This window comes from Podarcis gaigeae (assembly GCF_964106915.1).
Source record: "Podarcis gaigeae genome assembly, chromosome: 9".
In the NCBI taxonomy this organism is placed as follows: domain Eukaryota; kingdom Metazoa; phylum Chordata; class Lepidosauria; order Squamata; family Lacertidae; genus Podarcis; species Podarcis gaigeae.
In genome coordinates this window covers 10900064-10921198 of record NC_139685.1, presented here as the reverse complement: position 1 = coordinate 10921198, position 21135 = coordinate 10900064, and the positions used below count along the sequence as shown (strand labels likewise).

The 21135-nt window shown below is 41.8% G+C and overlaps 1 protein-coding gene across 14 annotated transcripts in view; it reads left to right on the top strand.

Annotated features, from left to right (window-relative positions):
* The window catches only part of KCNIP4 (potassium voltage-gated channel interacting protein 4), a 396014-nt gene that overhangs the window by 290218 nt on the left and 84661 nt on the right, over window positions 1-21135 (top strand). Inside the window, exon 1 of one of the 14 annotated variants that reach the window (XM_083755074.1) lies at window positions 560-722. The exons of 11 other annotated variants lie outside the window; for them this stretch is intronic. Coding sequence is in view for 2 of the 3 variants with exons in the window: in XM_083755070.1 (XP_083611196.1) it covers window positions 777-984 (208 nt within the window). In the remaining variant the exon portion in view is untranslated. Of the gene's footprint in view, window positions 1-559; window positions 723-758; window positions 985-21135 lie in introns of those variants that run through there. 2 more of the 14 variants (XM_083755070.1, XM_083755080.1) reach the window with 2 other exon arrangements.

Genomic DNA, 21135 nt, shown 5'->3' with positions numbered 1-21135 from the left:
ATACAGTTAGCTCTTTTGAGCACGTGGTGAGAAGCAGTTCCAAATTTCCTTGAAAGATCCCAGCTATTTAGATCCTTCCTGTTCTGGTTTCTAGAAGGGGTTTTTTGGGGGGGGGAGAGAAAATGCCTTGGTCACCCTGGTGGAAGATCTGTGCCAGGAGATAAACAGGACAATTGCTCCCTGTTGAGGGTATGCTGGGACTAAGCAAGGAAAAGCTTGCCTCTGTGCATTGTGCAGAGTGTGCGAAAAGGCCCTTGAAGAGGTAGTGATAAGAAGAGAGCGAGACAGGATCAGCAAGGCACCTGCAGCTAAACGCTCAAACGCTCTCTCAAACCCAGCAATCAAAATATTCTGATAAACCCCTAATGAAAAAAGATGAGAGTTGCTGTGCTTCACGTCGCATTTGAGAAGCTCTGGAGCACTGTTCTTGTCAGCCGGTGCTGAACTGTGAGGCACGCGCCTGCGAGCACTTGATCAAATGGTGTCTGCTGCTGCATGCTGTCTCTTGCAAGTTCCTTGGGAGGGTTGCTTTTACGGAACTGACACAGCAAAGTCTTGAGTTCCGAAACGGACTTGCCCTCTGAAGTGGGAACACTCTCCGCATATAATGCCATGTGAAGAAAGTCCAACTCAGCTCTCTGGGAGGGAGCACTGAAATCAAGAAGAATCAAGATGCACACGAGGAAAGGGGCTTCAGTTAACCCCTTCCTCGCACCTGTGTGGTCAGTTTGTTTCCTCAGTTCACCCCACCACACTGGCAACTTTTGTGTGTGCATATGTGTGTGTTAGCAAAGTACTGGCAAAATCCTCCTTTTCCCTTCAGATTGCACAGTGGCTTGGCAGCTGACTGGAATGATTTGCTTGCTCGAAGAATGTTGACTTTGGAATGGGAGTCCGAGGGACTGCAAACAGTGGGTATAGTTGTGATTATATTTGCGTCTCTGAAGCTGCTGCATTTGCTCGGACTGATTGATTTTACAGAAGGTAAAGTGGTCACTCTGGTTTGTGCTGTTTGTAGGTAGAGAGTGTCTGGTGTTCTAAAAGAGGCTGTGTAAGTACATTAGCTGTTTGGGGTGCAAAATCCATAGATGCTATTTGCCAAATAACGTATCATTTATGAACTTGTGGTTTGTATATTATTATTATTATTATTATTATTATTATTATTATTATTATCATCCACTTTATAATCAGTGAAGTTTTAAAGTACTGCATTTTGCTGCCTTTAACATATGCATTCATTCATCAATCAATCAATCAATCAATCAATCGTAGCAACCTTTTAAACCCAGTTGAAAACTTCAGAACTGGAACTAACTTTCTCCACATTGGCTTATACAATGAATCAGGTACTTTCCTGATTCCATGTTAATGATAAAATTCATTTCTTTCATGAGCAAACGACTTCTAAATACCACTTTCTATGCGTTCCACTACTTTATCATTTCAGCACAGCAGACATATAGGTTTAGGAATTACTCTGTGTCGATCAATATTTCAAGCTAAGCCAAAGTCCTGGTTGCAATATGAGTTTTTGCAGTGGAAAATAATACAATTGCATGCATTTGTATTGACTTACATTTTCTGTTGGAAGAATTTCAGTGTATAGGGGCATTATATGTTTACTTCTTAATGGATTCAGCAGAAAGCTTTTTAACCACTGGCAAATAACTAGGGTCTACTGTTTGTATTCGTAATTTGCAATATTTTCTTTTTGTTTAAATTTAGTCCTAAAATGAATATTATACACAACTCTAATTTATTCATAGTTTAGATATGTGTAACCATTTTATATATGCTGCAGATTGCTTTGAGATGTGTCAAGAGAAGTGATTCCTAAATAAAAACAGCAGCAGCAACAACAATTTCTCTGTGTTGTGGGAAACCAAAACAATTTGATTTCCTAGTGATTAAAACTCTTTCCCAAGCAACCCCGGTTCATTTTATTAGAAGATGCAGAGGCTGTAACCATGCAACAAATGTCTAAAATCCGTGTTCTCTCTGATGTTTCCCTTTGTATAGTAGGGGTTTTGCTTTGTTGTCAGTAGTAATGTGCATAATTAGTGCAAAAGTGTCTCCAGAATACTTTGTTTCTTTTAAAGCTTGTTACATATCTCAGTAGTTAATCTGAAAGTGGTGTGAATTTCTGACGGTGGCAAGAGCATCATCCTGCTACTAAAGCCTATGCTTTATAGCCACCTTGAAAAATTACTCGTGATCCTGTTTAATTGTCTAGCAACGTAGCAGGATTAATATCTCATGCCAGATGAGATCAATCAATATTATTTGTGGGGCAGGAATCAGGGGGCAGTCTGGGAGGGACATCATTTTTGGCAGCCTCTAGATTGTGGAATTCCTCCTAACAGAAGTGCATCTTCCATCATTGTTATATAGTTGTCATATGCCCAGTGACAGTACGCACCCCTCCCTTCCCCCCCTTTGCCTGCCTCCTCATCCACCGCCACTGCTTCCTGCCCCAGGAGGCATTTTGGTGTGATCCGCCAAAGCAAGTCTACTACAAAGTGGTGCGGCTAGGACGACTGTTTTCTTGACATGCAAGCCAATCTCCTCCGCCACTTTGTGGTAGAGCAAAGCGGTCTGCCTCTACCACAAAATGGTGTGGCTAGAGTGTCTTGCAGGGATGCGGGTGGCGCTGTGGGTTAAACCACTGAGCCTAGGACTTGCCGATCAGAAGGTCGGCAGTTCGAATCCCCGTGACAGGGTGAGCTCCCGTTGCTCGGTCCCTGCTCCTGCCCACCTAGCAGTTCAAAAGCACGTCAAAGTGCAAGTAGATAAATAGGTACCGCTCCAGCGGGAAGGTAAACGGCGTTTCCGTGCGCTGCTCTCATTCGCCAGAAGTGGCTTTGTCATGCTGGCCACATGACCTGGAAGCTGTACGCTGGCTCCCTCGGCCAATAAAGCGAGATGAGCACCGCAAACCCAGAGTCGGTCACGACTGGACCTAATGGTCAGGGGGCCCTTTACCTTTTACCTTTAGAGTGTCTTGCTAGCTGCGGAAAGGAGGGGGGGAAGTTGGCTGATCTAGCCACGGCACTTTGTGGTAGAGGTAGGCCCACCAAAACATATGCAGGGAAACAGCGGCAGTGGAGGAAGAGGCGAAAAGAGGTGGTGGTACAGCGTACCATGGCGTAGCACCAAATACCACCTCAAAAACCTGTATATGCTGAAGATACACCTCTTTACCTTGGGCCTTTCACAACACACAAACACATATATTAAGACCCACCTTACTCTTGTGACTGTAATTTATTTTAAACTGTTTTTAATAGTGTGTTTTAACATTGTTTAAACCTGCATCAGGACTTTGTGGTGAGGGGCGGGTAAGAAATTGAATTAATAACAGCAGTAGCAGTAATAGCAGATTCCATGACCTCTGCAGTATTTTTCATTCTATAGAATAAAATGGATAGTGGCTATAATCCATTGCCCCCTCTCCTCACCAATGTGCAAACAGTGGAAACCCAGTGAGTGACCAAAGAACAGGCATGAAATGGAAGAGCCTGGCATATTTCTCTCCCTGCTCTCCAGCCACATACAATCTGTTCAATTAGGACTGGGCAACATCTGGTTTTCAATATCGTGATATATCACCTGCTAAACATTATGATATACTGATATATCACGATGTCTGAAATAAGGATGGAACTATGTGGAGGCATTGGCTGGTTTCACATTTTTTCCTGCATCATGATTTTTGCATAGCGCACACACACACACACACACACACACACACACACACGTCATGTTTCATGATATACCAATTAGTTTCCGGGCCCAATTCAAAGTGCTGATTTTGACCTATAAAGCCTTAAACAGCTCAGGACTGCAATACCTCAGGGACCTCCTCTTCACAGATGAACCTACCCAGACCCTGAGATTATCTTCCAAGGCCCTCCTTCGTTTGTCTCCTTCTTGAGAGGTCTGGAGGGTGGCAACACAAGAACGGGGCCTTCTCTGTAGTGGCTCCCCGTCTGTGGAAAGCTCTCCCTAGGGAAGTTTGCCTGGCGCCTTCATTATATACCTTTAGGCACCAGGCAAAAGCCTTCCTTTTTAACCAGGCCTTTGTTTGACCTGATCGACATCCTGTACCCTTTTAAAATGCGGCTCTTTTGGGGGTGTGGGGTGTTACTGGGTTATTGTTTTCACTTTGATTTTATATAATGTGACCTTTTATGTGAACCGCCCTGAGACCTCCGGGTATAGGGCGGTATATAAATTCTAATAAGAATAATATATTGCCCAGTCAAAAATTATGAAACCGATATAACGATGTGGACTTCAAACTTGTTTTGAATGATATATTGCCTAGCCCTGCTGCTCAGCAGGAAATAAAGATAGATGCTCTCATAAAAATAGGGGGGAAAATAGCCTGGAATTGGGCACAAAGCAACAATAAAATCTGGGCAGGCGGGAGTCCCTAATTCTGTGCATACATTTTATGATACTTCTGATGAATCAGACTGTTTCATATGCTGGAGCTGAAACCACAACATTGGCCATAGCCAAGACCTTTGGTGTGCTAATGAGTGCTTAGCATGCATTTCACCCCCTTTGAAGTCAGAAGGTGGGCCAATGGCTTCTGCTAAGTTAGCCTTCTGCCTCTCTGACCTCAGCTGTAGTGTGAATTGATTATAGAAAGTGTTGAGTGCAAGGGAGCGTGTTAACCATATTCCTGCTGGGGGAAAGTCAGCAATCCCAAATTGTGCTTATTGTAAGGGAAAGATGGATGGGATGATAGCTGAGCACAGCATTCTAGCAGCACAGTGAAGGGAATAAGAATGTAGAAAGCAGGGGATTCTGGAGAGGGGGCAAGTCCATTAAAAGGGTGAATAAGTGGGCAAACATGCTATGGGCAATAATTTGGTTCACATTAGTTAATGTGTGGCTTGGTTTTTATTTTAGTTAACTCTTCACAGCAGCTTAGAAACAATTCTAATAAGAGTGGTTTGAATTGCTAGCAGCTTACAAGCAATTCTATTAAGAGTACAGTGGTACCTCGGGTTACATACACTTCAGGTTACAGACTCCGCTAACCGAGAAATAGTACCTCGGGTTAAGAACTTTGCTTCAGGGTGAGAACAGAAATCACGCAGCGGCAGCGGGAGGCCCCATTAGCTAAAGTGGTACCTCAGGTTAAGAACAGTTTCTGGTTAAGAACGGACCTCCAGAACAAATTAAGTTTTTTTTTAAAAAAAAAAAATATTTTTATTCAATTTCCAATATAAAATTTAAACATACATTTTCAATATTGTCACAAATACATATTTTTTACTTCAGCTCATCCGCGAATCTTCCATTTTCTAATCTTCTATCCGCAATTCTAAATTTAACATTGCCTTTTATTTTAAATAAACCCTTGTTCCCTTTTTTACAATGTTTCTAGTACTTATTTCTTCACAAAGCTTCTTGTAAACCCACAAATGTTGTTTGTTCATCACATATGCTTTTCATATAGTCTACAAATTTACTCCAGTCATCGAACCTTTCCTGTTAAATTGTCTAATTCTGCGTTGTCCATTAGTTTTATTCTCCATTCTTCTATCGATGGTAATTCTTCCTGCTTCCATTTTTGGGCCAGTAGTATCCTTGCCGCTGTTACTGCATGTAAAAATAATTTATGATCCTTCCTATTTATTTCATTTCCAACAAATTAAGTTCTTAACCCAAGGTACCACTGTAGTTTGGATTCCCTATAAGCATATTAAACCGTCAGATTCACTATGGACTCCAACTTCTGACACCTGGTTCGTGAAATAATGTATCTGAAGGTATAGAAATACAAATGGTAGCTACTTTGCACAGCAATTTTTTACTCTCCCATGCATGCAAATATTATTATTTAATTTTTATACTGCTTAATTTATTAAAAATATCTTGAAGCAGTATACAGAAACTGAAGCCCCAAAAGACAACTTAAACAAAATATTACAAAAATACACAGTTACATATAAAAATGTTACATTAATACAAAGTTACACATGGGCATATACATATACATAGCATTTCCTTCTGACACACCCTCCCTCTCAGCCTCCAGATTCTGACCCAAGATCTTAGCTCACCCACAAAATTCTCACAATGAGAAGACTTCCTGGAAACATCAGACATCACCCTTGTCTAACTCTAGACTTACTTTTTATGGGCAGGCCCAAGGTGAGTGGTACTTTCTCAGGCTGCCCACAACTGTGTCCCATTCGGCTTCACTTTCCACACCCAGTTCCAGCAGGTTAGTTGAGTTTCCCAGGGGGTCCAAAGGATGGGAAGAGGGTCCCCCTCCACTCACAGCTCTTTCTTCACCATTCCCTGCCCCCATTCTTACATCCATTTGCTGTCTGTGGGCCTTTCCACATTCACCTTTTATATTTAGTATAGTTGCTTTTTTAAAAAATATTTTGGCATTCTTCCACATGATATCATCATTAAAGGTAAAGGAACCCCTGACCATTAGGTCCAGTCGGCATACAGCTTCCAGGTCATGTGGCCAGCATGACTAAGCTGCTTCTGGCGAACCAGAGCAGCGCACAGAAACACCGTTTACCTTCCCACTGGAGTGGTATCTATTTATCTACTTCTACTTCTGACATGGTTTCGAACTGCTAGGTTGGCAGGAGCAGGGACCGAGCAACGGGAGCTCACCCCGTCACGGGGATTCGAACTGCCAACCTTCTGATCGGCAAGTCCTAGGCTCTGTGGTTTAACCCACAGCGCCACCCGCGTCCCTGATATCATTATTATTCAGTTGCTATTCCAGAATACTGTACTCATGAAACTGCTTTTTCTTCTACCACAAAAACAAAATCCAGCATTTGTGAAAATCCAAAATGGATCCTCAATATTTTCATTTGTGTGGAACATGTTTGAGCATCGTTCCACTTTCTGCAGAGGTTGTAGGACAGGCATTGCCCTATGGTTTTTAATTATGGTTTCTGTCAGACTTGACATTAGACTGAGAAACTTCTCAGTCATGCACACTGATATTGCCCATGACAGCAATTAGCAGTTTCAGATAAAAGTTAAGCACAATAACCAGGTTCACCCCAGCTCAGACTGGCACAAATAGCACCTTCTATTCTCCTAGTCTCCCACAGGGTTAGACTTCTGGAATACCAAGTGATATACACACACGAAACATGCTCATAACTTTGTCATTTGTTGGTTAGAGCAACACAAGAATAGGATGGTATGTTAGGAGCATGGCTACAGTTACACCTGTGAAATTATTCTCAAACCAGATTGGCAACCAGCCATTGGTGCAAACAGCAGAAAAATAAATATACTCATTCTCACAATTATTTCTACAGTTGACCAAAGATGCAGAAGGTAAACTCCAGATTTACACACAAAGAGAGAGTTGGCTCGAACAGCAACTATACCACTCTAATGATGAATTAATGGACACCCACAAACTTTGGGGGAGGTGGGAAAAACAATCTGATTCGGCATGTGCTAGATTTGCACTAGCTCGATGCAGGATCTCGCCATCCTGCAGAGGAGGAAACGTGAGGTTTCTGCAAGAAGTACAGATAGATCTCTTGTTCTAGAAGCAAAGGCTCTGTATTATTTCTGGTATTTTTTATACAGTTTATTCAGCAAAAATTATCCAATAGTGGTTCCTTTGTTGAAATGTCTTTATTCAGTTTTCCTGTATATCATGCAAATAGAAATATGATGTAGGCAGTGTGGAAAAAACATTCAACATCAACTACCAATTAATTCTGTGTACTCAGCAAACAGCCAATGATTGGCACCACAGGTTCTAGCGCTATCATCCAAGGAGCAAATTCATGAAGTTTCCATGGGGAACAATTGTGAGGTAAATAGTGGAACGTATTCCAGAGCAAAGTGTGGTGAAGTCAGTAGCATGTGGGACTTGGGCTTGGTTGGCCTGATTTTAGCCATGAACTCATCCTTGGGCTCAGCCCAAGCTCGTTCTAAGAGCTGTGAGGTAAAATAGGATAACACAGTGTATATCATCTGAACTCCATTGGGGGATGGGATGATAGAAAAATGAAATTTTTAATTGGAAGGATTTTTAATTAAAAGGATTAGTTGCCCCTGGCACCTCAGATGATTCTCGGGTTCTTCCAACAACCTTTCAAGTTGTCTGGAATTTGTCCTAAACTACTTCAATAGTATCAATAGTATTTTTTTTTAAATAATGTTAATGTCTCAAAGCAACAGCTCATTAAAAGCAAACCTTTCTATAATAGAAAGTTACCAGGGGGTGAGAGTGTTTGACTGAAAACTATTCTTAGAAAAATATTACTGTATTGCACTGTATGTTTCTGTGGGAAAATGAACCTACGGATAATTTCACAGCTTTTGCCCTATTAAAGTTAATTTTTAATAATAATAAAATAGGGCATAACTCTCTGCTAACTGTGGCAAAGAATGGATTTCAAGGTGAGAGAGAGTGGAAGGTATTAATTTGCTCTTTCCTTCAACTATATTATTGATGAGACAACACTAGAATTTGCTTTTAAGTTTTCCAGATAGATTCATGCTGGTAATTCCCAGATGATACATCTGTAGGTTGATAGAACTCACAGTTGAGGACACTAACACAAGAGTGAGGAAGATTTTTGCACCAAGGACCACACATTTCCCCACAGGGACACATTCCGGTAGTGGAAAGGACAGACTCTTAAACAACCACATACCCTTAAAATGCACACAGAGAGAGCTCTTTCCTATGGAAAGTGTCGCTTTTATTTAATTATGAATCCTTAGGAACCCAAGTTTCACTTTCCATTCCTACCAAACACTTTTCTTTTCCTTACAAAGTTTCTCTCCAACACCTCTCATCTGACGTACCTGTGCAAAAGATAACAAGAACTCAGTGTGGTTTGAAAGTTTTAGTTTTTTAATGCTACTTTGATCCTGGCATATTGCTGTAAAACAGGGTGGAAAGGACGGTATTAAAGATGAAAAGTCCCACTTTGTTAAATATCATAGCTTTCTATCAATGTCTCTTACTTTGCCAAACTTTTATTAGGCATCAATGTCTCAAAAGGACATGCCTGCTTAGATTTATACTGGAAGGCTGTAAGGTACAGTGCTAAACATGCTTCATGTTAGCAAAGCGTGTTCTCCTTCATGGGGAGCACGTGTTGTGGTGGGGGCCGCCAGGACACTCCAAAGTTGTGGGGTGGGCTAATTGACCGTTGGCCACTGATGCGATTGGACTTCCCTTGTCGTTGGGAAGAAGTTAATGTTGCCATTTGTTGATTGACAGCCAGAAATGCTAAAACTTCTTGCACGAGGCTAGGGCTTCCTCTTTTCGCCCGTGCATCGGATTGCCTGTCCCCCCCCCCTCCCTAGAATAGGGTTGTTCGCTTTGACCTTGCTATGCCTGTCATGGGGTCGTCTGCTTTGGAGCGGGGGCCCGGTAGGAATTTTGTCCATCTGGCTGATTGGCTGGGGCCATTTGGTTTTTGCCTACTGCGTAGCAAATTGTCACAACTTGTAAGGTTGCAGTTAGGCATTGGTTAAAATTTGGTTGGTTGAGGGGCATGGATTGGCTGTGCCTGCCCTTCTAATGCTGCTGCTGCAAGCGATTCCATTAAAGGAATCAGAGGCTAACTATTGCTTGTCCACCCTGTCAAGGGGGCTCGGGCCATAGCAATGAACTCCTGGTTGCATTTGGGGAGGGCTGAGGGCAGGTTCCCTGCTCCGTCGCTACCCCCAAGTGTATTCCCCTATTCTGACTTTCACATTGTGCGGAATGTCAGTCTGTCCCCCACAGTGGGGGCAGCTACTCGCAACCAATGCCTAAGCAACCACTCACATGTTTGTATTTTAATAAAGTTGTGGCCAAAATTATGCCAAAAACCTTAAACAAAAATTTTGGTGTGATGTGTGAGTTATTGGGGTGGCCCTGGGGACCTCGACATGCAATAGGACTGATTGAACAAAAGCTTAGGCCTGTTGATAAGCCTCTTAATTAATGAGGAGGACTGTAAATATAGTTGAGATACCTGCATTGCAGCAGGTTGGACTAGAAAACCCTTGGAGAACCTTCCAGCTCCACAATTGTATCGCATCACAGTAGGAGAGAAAAGCTACCAGAACCTCACTAATACAATTTCTGCTGGCATCTTTCATTTTTGCATGTTCGATGCTGATCGAGTGTCTTTGATGGGAAGCTGGATTCATGAGGTGAAAATGTATAATTGCATTCATCATTGTGGAATTTGATTCAAAGTTTGTATTCTTTGTGGGTTTGAAAAAGCACAAGTGTTCCATAATCCTTGAGACGTAATGCTTGCTAATCACATAAAGTGGGCAAGGACTGTGTCCTGCTGGTTTGTATCAGCTCTCTTCTCTTTGTAAGGGATCAGGTTAAGTTGGCGATGTTTACAGTGGTACCTCGGGTTACATACGCTTCAGGTTACAGACTCCGCTAACCCAGAAATAGTGCTTCAGGTTAAGAACTTTGCTTCAGAATAAGAACAGAAATCGGGCTCCGGCGGCGTGGCGGCAGCAGGAGGCCCCATTAGCTAAAGTGGTGCTTCAGGTTAAGAACAGTTTCAGGTTAAGAATGGACCTCCAGAATGAATTAAGTACTTACTTAACCCAAGGTACCACTGTATTCTTTTCCACGATGCATTTCTCTACAGCACGATATATTCTGGTGTAAACTAGAGTACAAGAACAGGAGATAAAATTGTTGGTTTATATTCTATAATAGCATAGATAAACAAAAACATAATTGTTTGCTGTGTGGTCTAGTTCACACTAATTGTGATGAGATTGGCAAACGTATTCATGGACAGTACAAAATCTGATCTGCTTGGACAGTTCTTTACCAGAATCTGCCTTCTGCTTCGTTTGGACTTTGTTTTACCTGGCATGCCTCACTATCCTTGCTGGAACCTAAACTCATGTTTATGCCATGAGTTATGCCATAAAACAAAACAGCGAAAAGTATACAGTAGTTATTTGCAAAGCTGCCATGTAGGGCTATAGACACTGCAAAGAATGTAGTGGGACTTATAATTAAGATGCATCATGTAACCTAATACCCGTGGGCTAAGTGTCTTAATTAATTGAAAGATAAAGGTTGTTGTCAGTTTCAATTCCACAGTAGCAATGGGTATCAATACTAACTGAATTGTATTTGTTTGAACTCTCTGCTCTCTAGGTATTGAATAAAAGTAGAATGACATCATATCCTTCTTTGCTAAATTGTGTTTATCATTTAAGACCCATATATACGAAGCACGCTGAAGCTACATCCTTGCAGAACAAAACCAAGTGCCATCTGTAGACATGACCAAGCCAGTGTAAAAAACATAAATAAAAAACTAATATATTCAAAGCCACACAATCATAAAAGGAGAATAAAACAACCAACAGGATTAAAATGCAGGACGCACGCTTAGTCTATACCAGGCATCCCCAACCTGAGGCCTTCCAGATGTTTTGGCCTACAACTCCCATGATTCCTAGCTACCAGGACCAATGGTCAAGGATGATGGGAATTGTGGTCCAAAACATCTGGAGGGCCGAAGGTTGGGGATGCCTGGTCTGTTACACATTATACCTTTAAAGCACATTCAAAGCGCATTCTCCCTCCCCCAAAGCATCCTGGATTCTGTAGTTTCTTAAGAGTTTGGGGAATTGTAACTCTTTGAGGGGTAAACCCAGAATTCTTGAGGGAAATGTGTTTTGAATGTGCATGCAACTTTCGACTAGACTAGACACACACAGAACTTATCGATAAGGATTTGCTGAATTAACAATTTGAATTGGAATACAAAAAAGGGAGGTATGAGGAGGTCTGGGAAATAAGTTAATGGAAAATAAGTTATGGAAATTTTGTGTGTTTTTAATTATTTTTATTTTTGTATTTTTGTTAACTTTTCTTTTTTCTTTTTGATTTTTTTATTGTATTAATATTGAAACTTTAATAAATATCTTTTTTAAAAAAAAGAAAAAGAAACAAGTCAAATCAGAATCCCATTTATAATCTACTGTCATGTGACTCCAGGAACAACAATAGTTTTCCTGCTGAGTTTTTCTTTCTTCAACTGTCCTAGTCTTAAATATATATATATTAAAAAAAAAAAATAGACTAGACACACACAGGAACAAGGGTGTGGGATCTCATGCTGATAATGCCAGAAAACTTAAAGAAGTATTTAAATCCAGCAGGGACCAGGCTGATACCTTTGCGGGGGGGGGGGGAGTACCTGTGATGGCCTGGGATTTGGGCTTGGACTTGGACCCAGAGGAGACTCAGTCTGCAGCGGATCCTTTGCCTCAGGCATCATCTGAACCAATTCTAGGGCCTGATCCTGAAGGGTCCCAGTCTGCACAGGTTCCCCTGCAACAAGCACCAGCTGGGCCGAGTCAGGGGCCTGAGCCTGCCCTGGCTCCAGACAGTGGCGTAGCGTGGGTTGTCAGCACCCGGGGCAAGGCAAGTAATTTGCACCCCCTAACCCGTGGATTTGCACCCCCTAACCCGTGGATTTGCGCCCCCTAACCCTAACCCCCAGATGTTGCGCCCGGTGCGGTTGGCCTCCCCTGCACCCCCCACGCTACGCCACTGGCTCCAGATGCGGAGATTACCTTGTTGCCTTCAGCTGGGCCATCACTTACAGCTGCTCCACTACCAGTTTGGTCAGGGGAGGCTGAGGCAGCCCCTGGGTCTAGTAACCCACCAACGTCTCCGGAGCTGCAGAGACTAAGATCTGAGAAAAGGAGAGACCTGAGTACTCGCAGGAGGTGAGTCACCAGGGGATCAGGACCGGCCGCTACCCTGACAAAGATAAAAGGCTGTTGGACCCTGCCCCCGGTTGTGGGAGCAACATTGCTGTATGCTAGATTCTGCCTGTGATCCTGTACCTGACCTTGCCTGTGTCCTGCCTTGGCCCTGTCGGACTGACTCCCAGCAGAACCTTCAGATTCCGGACCAGACCTGGACCGCGTTTCATGGGTTACCCCTGGGCCCAGCACAGTACCACAACCTCCTAGCAACCCTTTGTCCTTAGGCTCTTGACTTGGGAATAGTTTGCTCTTCCCTTTCTCTGTGTAGCCATAAGGTGAATGCCAGTTGTAGTGCCGACTCCAGGCAGTGGTAAAGTTGGCCACTAGGCAGCAGCAAATGGACTGTGTTGTTGTTTAGTCGTGTCTGACTCTTCATGACCCCATGGACCAGAGCACACCAGGCACTTCTGTCTTCCACTGCCTCCACTGCCTCCCACAAACTCATGCTGGTAGCTTCGAGAACACTATCCAACCGTCTTGTCCTCTGTCATCCACTTCTCCTTGTGCCCTCAATCTTTCCCAACATCAGGGTCTTTTCCAGAGAGTCTTCTCTTCTCATGAGGTGGCCAAAGTATTGGAGTCTCAGCTTCAGGATCTATCCTTCCAGTGAGCACTCAGGGCTGATTTCCTTCAGAATGGATAGGTTTGATCTTCTCGCAGTCCATGGGACTCTCAAGAGTCTCCTCCAGCGCCATAATTCAAAAGCATCAATTCTTCGACGATCAGCCTTCTGTGGTCTGTGGCTCCCCACAAATGCCACCATCCTCCTATTGCATGGAGCACCCAAGGAGGTCAGAGGCCATACTTGACCTTTTCCAAGATACGAGGACATTTGAAAGGGCTACACCTGAGGGCCCCCGAGATAGGTTGCAGAAGTATGTGTTTACATTTCCCCCCCAATAATATTTATTAAGTTTCATATAAAAACATAACTTTAACATAACAGCAAAAGAAAAAACAATAATGAGAGAAAAAAGAGAACAAAAGAAGAAGAAGAAACCAAAAAAGGAAAATATTTCCAACCCCACATAACACCACCACATACATAGATACAATAAAACTTAATTAATTAAAATCCAGCTTCATAAACATATTACTTGACTTCCTCTAATCTCTTCCAACTGAATTCTTTGTAATTGAATGTAGCAGTTTCCAATATCATTATTTCATATAACAATAATCCAGTCATCATCATATTTCCTAACTTTTCTTATGGTATTGTTTCTTATTTATTTATTTAATCCTGATTTAATCCTCAGCCTAATTGATTCTTTCAAGTAGTTACAAATCTTTAATATTACAATGTTTATTCAAATAGTCTTTAAATTTCTTCCATTCTTCTTGATGTTCCTCTTCTTTCTGGTCGCGGATTCTCCCAGTGAGATCAGCCAGCTCCATAAAGTCCATCATCTTCATCTGCCACTCTTCTACCATTGGTAATTCTTGTGTTTTCCATTTTTTGGCTAACAAAATCCATGCAGCAGTTGTGGCATACAAAAATGCTTTTACATCTTTTGGGGGCAGTTCAGAACCTGTTATTCCAAGGAGAAAGGCCTCTGGTTTCTTCATTAATGTATATTTCATCATTTTTTTATACATTTTCCCCCAGGTCTTTTACCTTGGGACAGGTCCACCACATATGATAGAAGGTACCTTCCTTTTCTTTACATTTCCAACATAGATTTTCAGAGTTATGGTAAATCTTCGCCAATTTAGCGGGGGTTAAATACCACCTATACCATTTTCATAATATTTTCCTTTAACATAGTACACGAAGTAAACTTAAGCCCTTTCTTCCAAAGTCTCTCCCAGTCCTCCATCATTATATTATGTGGCCAATCACTCATAACCGACTTTACTTGTTCGTCTTTTGTATGCCACTCCAATAACAAACTATACATTTTAGACATATTCTTAACATTAGTATCTAACAACTCGCTTTCCATTTTGGTTTTCTCCGTTGCAAAACCTTTTTTCTTGTCAATCTTAAATAATCCATTAATTGTGTTTACATTTTAAAGTGAGTTTCTGAATAGTCTTCGTCAAGGCATAATACAGGTGTCAAAATAGCAATGTTGTGATTGGAGAGAGAGAATATGAATTTCAGATTGCATTGTTTTGCTCTGTTGGATGATGCACCGCCTAAATGTAATGGATAGGTTTCTGAAACATTTCCACCTCCAGATTCCCAGAACTGATAGTTGCATGCATTAGAAAAACTGAATGAACAGAGGCTGTCACACTTCACAATGTCTTCTCTCACACACAGATTGATAAGTCCAGCAGCTCTAGGAGCAAAATTGGTGTGTTTGTGTTTCAGGGACATCTAAAGAATCATTTTTTATCCACTAAGATCCAGCATCCACCTGTGAAAGTTTGTTGAACTGAATCCACTTTCATTTATAAGCACTTTTTTCCATTTAGCTAAACCCCCAAAACCAACTGATCATCATTTATTTGAGGCGGGAGAGCGAGGAATGGAAAATGGGAAATTGCTGCCCATAGTACAAACATATTATTTATATGCCACCAGCAACTGTACTGTGGCATAAAGTACTACTTCGCAGAAATTGTCATTTTTTACATTTTAAATAATACAGATTTGATTTATAAATGATCCTTTTAGGAGGGCAAAAAACAGCTTGAATGAATGCCGGAATGTTAAGTGCTGTTAAATAGCCAATTATTCTGTTGTTTGTATATTAGATGATTCACTTAAGTAATAATGATATTTTGAATTAATTATACAACTATTCCTGCATAAATTATTTGGCATTTGAAACGAACTGCAATAATTCAGAATTTCAAACCAATACATTCACCTACAATATTATGATGTACCGTAAATCATCTGTGCAGATCAAGGGGTGCTCTTTTGAATTTATATTAAAGCATTTTTCAGCCTTTGTGGCAAGAAAAATCCCTGTGCAAAATGGTTATGTCCCATAGCAGTTATTAATCAACAAAACAAATTTCTAGGTATGCCAGATGTCTAACTCTTAAAAACAAACAAAAAACATGCCTTGGAGCTTTATTCAGTTTAAAGCAGTTCTTTTATGCAACAGTTCACACTGCAATTTTATTTTATTTTGACAAAGCAACGGATTAATACTACCAAATATTCTTCCTTAGAAGATGCTGTTACCTTTTGTCAAAGAGGAGTAATAGTCCATACTTCAAATTTCAATGCCCTCGTTTTATCATAAACTATTATATGCTCACAGAGCTAAACCAAGCTAAGCCAGAGACCAGGGCAGCTATACCATCTGTTGGGGCATTAAAAAAAGTTTTAGTTCCTATGGGGATTGTGAGAGTATATGGGTTTTGTGTGAGGAGGTCTCGTTTCAGCTAGCAAGACACTCTAAAGGTAAAAGTTAAAGGGACCCCTGACCATTAGGTCCAGTCGTGACCGACTCTGGGGTTGCAATGCTCATCTGACTTTATGGGCCAAGGGAGCCGGCGTACAGCTTCCGGGTCATGTGTCCAGCATGACAAAGCCGCTTCTAGCGAACCAGAACAGCGCACGGAAACACTGTTTCCTTCCCACCGGAGCAGTACCTATTTATCTACTTGCACTTTGACATGCTTTCGAACTGCTAGGTTGGCAGGAGCAGGGACCGAACAATGGGAGCTCACCCTGTTGCGGGGATTTGAAGCACCGACCTTCTGATCGGCAAGTCCTAGGCTCTGTGGTTTAACCCACAGTGCCACCCACGGCGCATTTCACGTGTTATCTGCACAACTGCCTAATGGTAGTTCATAGAATATCTTGAGAACACCAGTATCAATACAGATACTGAATCCCTTGGTTTTCCTAACATCATTGTTATGATGTTCACATATAGATGCAGTACCTGTTTCTTCACCCTCTACCTGACATCACTGTGGCAATGGAATAAGAGCGAAAAAAGGGGGTTCCAGGGAGAGGGCAACAAGAAATGGAGATCGTGAGCATTCCAGTTTGCTCCCTTGTTGTAGTTGTATGGGCTTTAACTCAAGTGAATTAATTCATCCAGTTGCATCGTTCTATTGAACTCATTTTACATCACGTCAGTCAAAGGCCTTTAGCCCTCTAAGGATAAAGTTGGGTCTCCGCTGTGCCTATTGGGCATTAATCTGGTCATTATGTATGATTGATGTTATTATTTTACTAAGCCTAGCTGACAGAGTGGGTGAGAGAAGTTTCTGACTTTGACTGAGGAGTATTATCAGACTATATGATCAGCCATTGTTGCTCTCCCCCTGCCACATATACTATAGTACCAGAGGTGAACAAATTTGGACAGCTTCCAATTTACATTCCAAAGGTTGTAGAGCTCTTCGTATTTTATTTATGTATTAATTGGACTTTCTAGATTTGCCAATTTCAGTCATCACATGCCCCTTTATGAGTGAGAACTGCTCCATGCCATATCAGTATCAGAGGACTTACCTGATACCTCAGCGGGTTTGGCTCATAAATCAAGCTTAATGAGCTTACTTTTCAACCCACGCAGACTATGCAGCATTACCTCGCAGGGGAGAAAGTTTCTTAAATCAGATTTGTGCAATTGAAAGTCTCGCGTCTCTTGGAGTGACCTGTGGTATTCAACTAACCATTAGGCTTCCAGGCAAGCCATGCTCCCCATCTCATTAATATTATGCCATATATCACTTATTAGTCATTGATTTCTTTCAGGCTGTAGTTGTTCTAGTTACTCTAGTTGTGCCAGATTCTGTAGGGCTTTGTCCAATTTTTGATTTATGACATTTTTGTTTTCCTCCCTTTATAAGGGTTTCCCCTTCTATTTCAGTTTTTTCTTGCTCCCATGTAATGGACAATTTCAGCAGGGTGAAAATACGGATTGTGTCTTTGCTGTTTGTTGCTTTGTATTGGACACCACCCATTTCTAATATCAAGGAAAAGGAGGGTGCCCATCTGTTTTTCACTAAAGCAAGGGTAGACAACCTAAGGCCTGGGGGCCGGATGCGGCCCATTCACCTTCTCAATCCGGCCCGCGGACGGTCTGGGAATCAGTGTGTTTTTACCTGAGTAGAATGTGTCCTTTTATTTAAAATGCATCTCTGGGTTATTTGTGGGGCCTGCCTGGTGTTTTTACCTGAGTAGAATGTGTCCTTTTATTTAAAATGCATCTCTGGATTATTTGTGGGGCACAGGAATTTGTCCCCCCCCAAAAAAAAAAAAAATAGTCCGGCCCACCACATGGTATGAGGGACAGTGGACCGACCCATGGCTGAAAAATGTTGCCAACTCCTGCTGACTAAAGCTTCTCTGATTAGGTCTGCAGCTGGTTTAAATGTTTATGCCTTAAAAGAACATCATCTGCTTTTCTTCATATAAAACATGTCCCTTGATTCATGTTGCCTTCATTATTTCCTCTTTGATAGCATTCTAAGCAAAAGCTAAGAAGAAGCATTTATTATTATTATTATTATTATTATTTATTATTATTTTGTCTCAGACTGCGGCGGGCTCTTTGCCTTCCATCTTTTAAACATTTTAAGTGAAGATTCTATAATCTTGCCCTGTTTTCCCGATCACTTTGGCTCAGTAAATAAATAGACTTTCATATAAAGACTAAATACTTAGATGTGTTTACATATATTATGCATGGTTTAATGAATGAGTACACTTACCTCCGAAGCACAAATATGCTTAATGAGAAACAAGCCTAGTTGGCACTGTCACCAGCAAATAGTACTGCTTGGATGAACAGGCAACGCTAGAAGGCCAGACTCCTAGAATTTATATCAGGTCTGGCCATAATTTATTGGCAGGTCTTCATGGTACCTGCCAATCACTGAAACTGCTGTTTAAAATTCTAATTCTCATGCTTGAAGCAGTCTCTGATGCTTGAGCTCACATAGTTAGTAGCCTTGGTATCAACCACGAGATATACATAAATATTATGCACATGCAATATGATTAGTTCCTAAAATATAATTTACCAGTTTCTCCTGTTACTTGCTGAAGCATTTACAAAGCCATGCTTTTAGCTGAAATCCAGTGAACTAAACTAAAGGTTTTTTATTGCGACTACAGGCTATAAATATAATAAACTCATATAATTCGTAACAACTGATTTATAAAAGAGATATTGACTCACAAACCAAGAGAAACGTTTCTACTTTACACATGACCAGAATATTTTAAACATAATATGAACCCAGGGAGTGGAGAGAAAATGTAGTGCCAGGGGGAGAATTCATTGCTTTGACTATATTGATTATATTTATAATTGTTATGAAGAATCCTGTCCTTTTTTCTCACCTTAAGGGACACCTTTGCATCTAATCCAGGGACAGAATCGCAATTGCCCAGGTTTTCCAACAGCTTGAATAGTCTATGTATCTGCAGTTGTACACATAAAGGCTTCCTCTTTCTGACTTCACACTGGAGGTGGAACTAGGGGACCCGTGAAAACATCAGTCTAGCAGATGTAGACTCACTGTACTACAGATGTATGTGGGGAGGGGGTTCTTCTGAACACCCCTAAAGCCTCACTTATTGGGGCAGAGGAGTGTGCACTATGACCTGAAAGCAAATATTATCAGAGAGGGCAAATGTCTTAGGCAGAGCTGCAATACCAGCCATGTGCCATAAGGTAAACGTTGCTTTAAATCTACCCTTCCTGTTTCACATGCTCACTAACAGGTACATTAATTTAAACTCTTCAAATGTATCTAATGTTAGAAGGCGTTTGAACTGGTTCTCAGAGCTGTATCACATGTTATGTCTTTTAGGGAAGGTTTTTGAAGGTTCCTAATTATGATAGGTATTGTGGCGCTGTGGGTAAAAACTCAGCACCTAGGACTTGCTGATCGCATGGTCGGCAGTTCGAATCCCCGCGGCGGGGTGCGCTCCCGTCGTTCGGTCCCAGCGCCTGCCAACCTAGCAGTTCGAAAGCACCTCCGGGTGCAAGTAGATAAAAAGGGACCGCTTACCAGCGGGAAGGTAAACGGCGTTTCCGTGTGCTGCGCTGGCTCGCCAGAGCAGCTTCGTCACGCTGGCCATGTGACCCGGAAGTGTCTGTGGACAGCGCTGGCTCTAGAGTGAGATGAGCGCACAACCCTAGAGTCTGTCAAGACTGGCCCGTACGGGCAGGGGTACCTTTACCTTTACCTTTATTGTCCTTGAGGTATAGGAGAGGTCAAGACCATTGCCCCTGTCCTTTTCTACTGTCCATTTTATGAAGTAATCCGCAACAAATGTTTGAGCCACATGCTGAAGGAGAGGCTAAATTGTTCTGACTCCTACAGAGTTTCCATTTTATTGAATAGCTGCAGGCAAGATAGTTCGGAGAAAGTAGCAGAATATCTGAGCAACACTGTGAAACTACATCATAAGACTTGAGTGGTACTTTTTACCCTTATTAGGCCTGTATAGTTTCATCTCAGAACATCTCCTCCTGTGAACAGACGCCATTTTATGTTTCAATTCATATATTCCTGTCTTCTCTGTATGCCAATAAAGGTTTATTGATTGATTGGCATTTTTTAGGGGTACAGCTAAAATTTAAGTTACACCTAATATGTATTGTGTGGATGAGACATGTTGTTGTTGTTGTTTAGTCGTTTAGTCATGTCCGACTCTTCGTGACCCCATGGGCCCCAGGCACTCCTGTCTTCTACTGCCTCCCACAGTTTGGTCAAACTCATGCTGGTAGCTCCGAGAACACTATCCAACCATCTCGTCCTCTGTCGTCCCCTTCTCCTTGTGCCCTCCATCTTTCCCAACATCAGGGTCTTTTCCAGGGAGTCTTCTCTTCTCATGAGGTGGCCAAAGTATTGGAGTCTCAGCTTCACAATCTGTCTTTCCAGTGAGCACTCAGGGCTGATTTCCTTCAGAATGGAGAGGTTTGATCTTCTTGCAGTCCATGGGACTCTCAAGAGTCTCCTCCAGCACCATAATTCAAAAGCATCAAATCTTCGGCGATCAGTCTTCTTTATGGTCCAGCTCTCACTTCCATACATCACTACGGATGAGACATACATGTTTGGAAACATGAACATCCTGCAGGCACAATAAACAGAACTCAGGATTAGATGCATCACTTTAATAATTGTACACCTGGTGGCAAACGTGGGTACAAAAGGTGTACAGTTACAGATCATCCTACTAAAAGGGTTCCCTGTATTTTAAATGTAAGTATTTGTTCGGGCTCATGAGAAATAGCAAATACCCATAATTGTAGCATGAACTGTGAACACATTGTGCTTTTAAATTAAGTTCCTGGAATATGCATTTATAACGTGTCTAAAGGAAAGTAGCTGTTCACGAACATCCTCTTGAGAAGGTTGCCTCAGAAAACAAACACCTCCAAGCTGTGCTTTGTAGCAGTT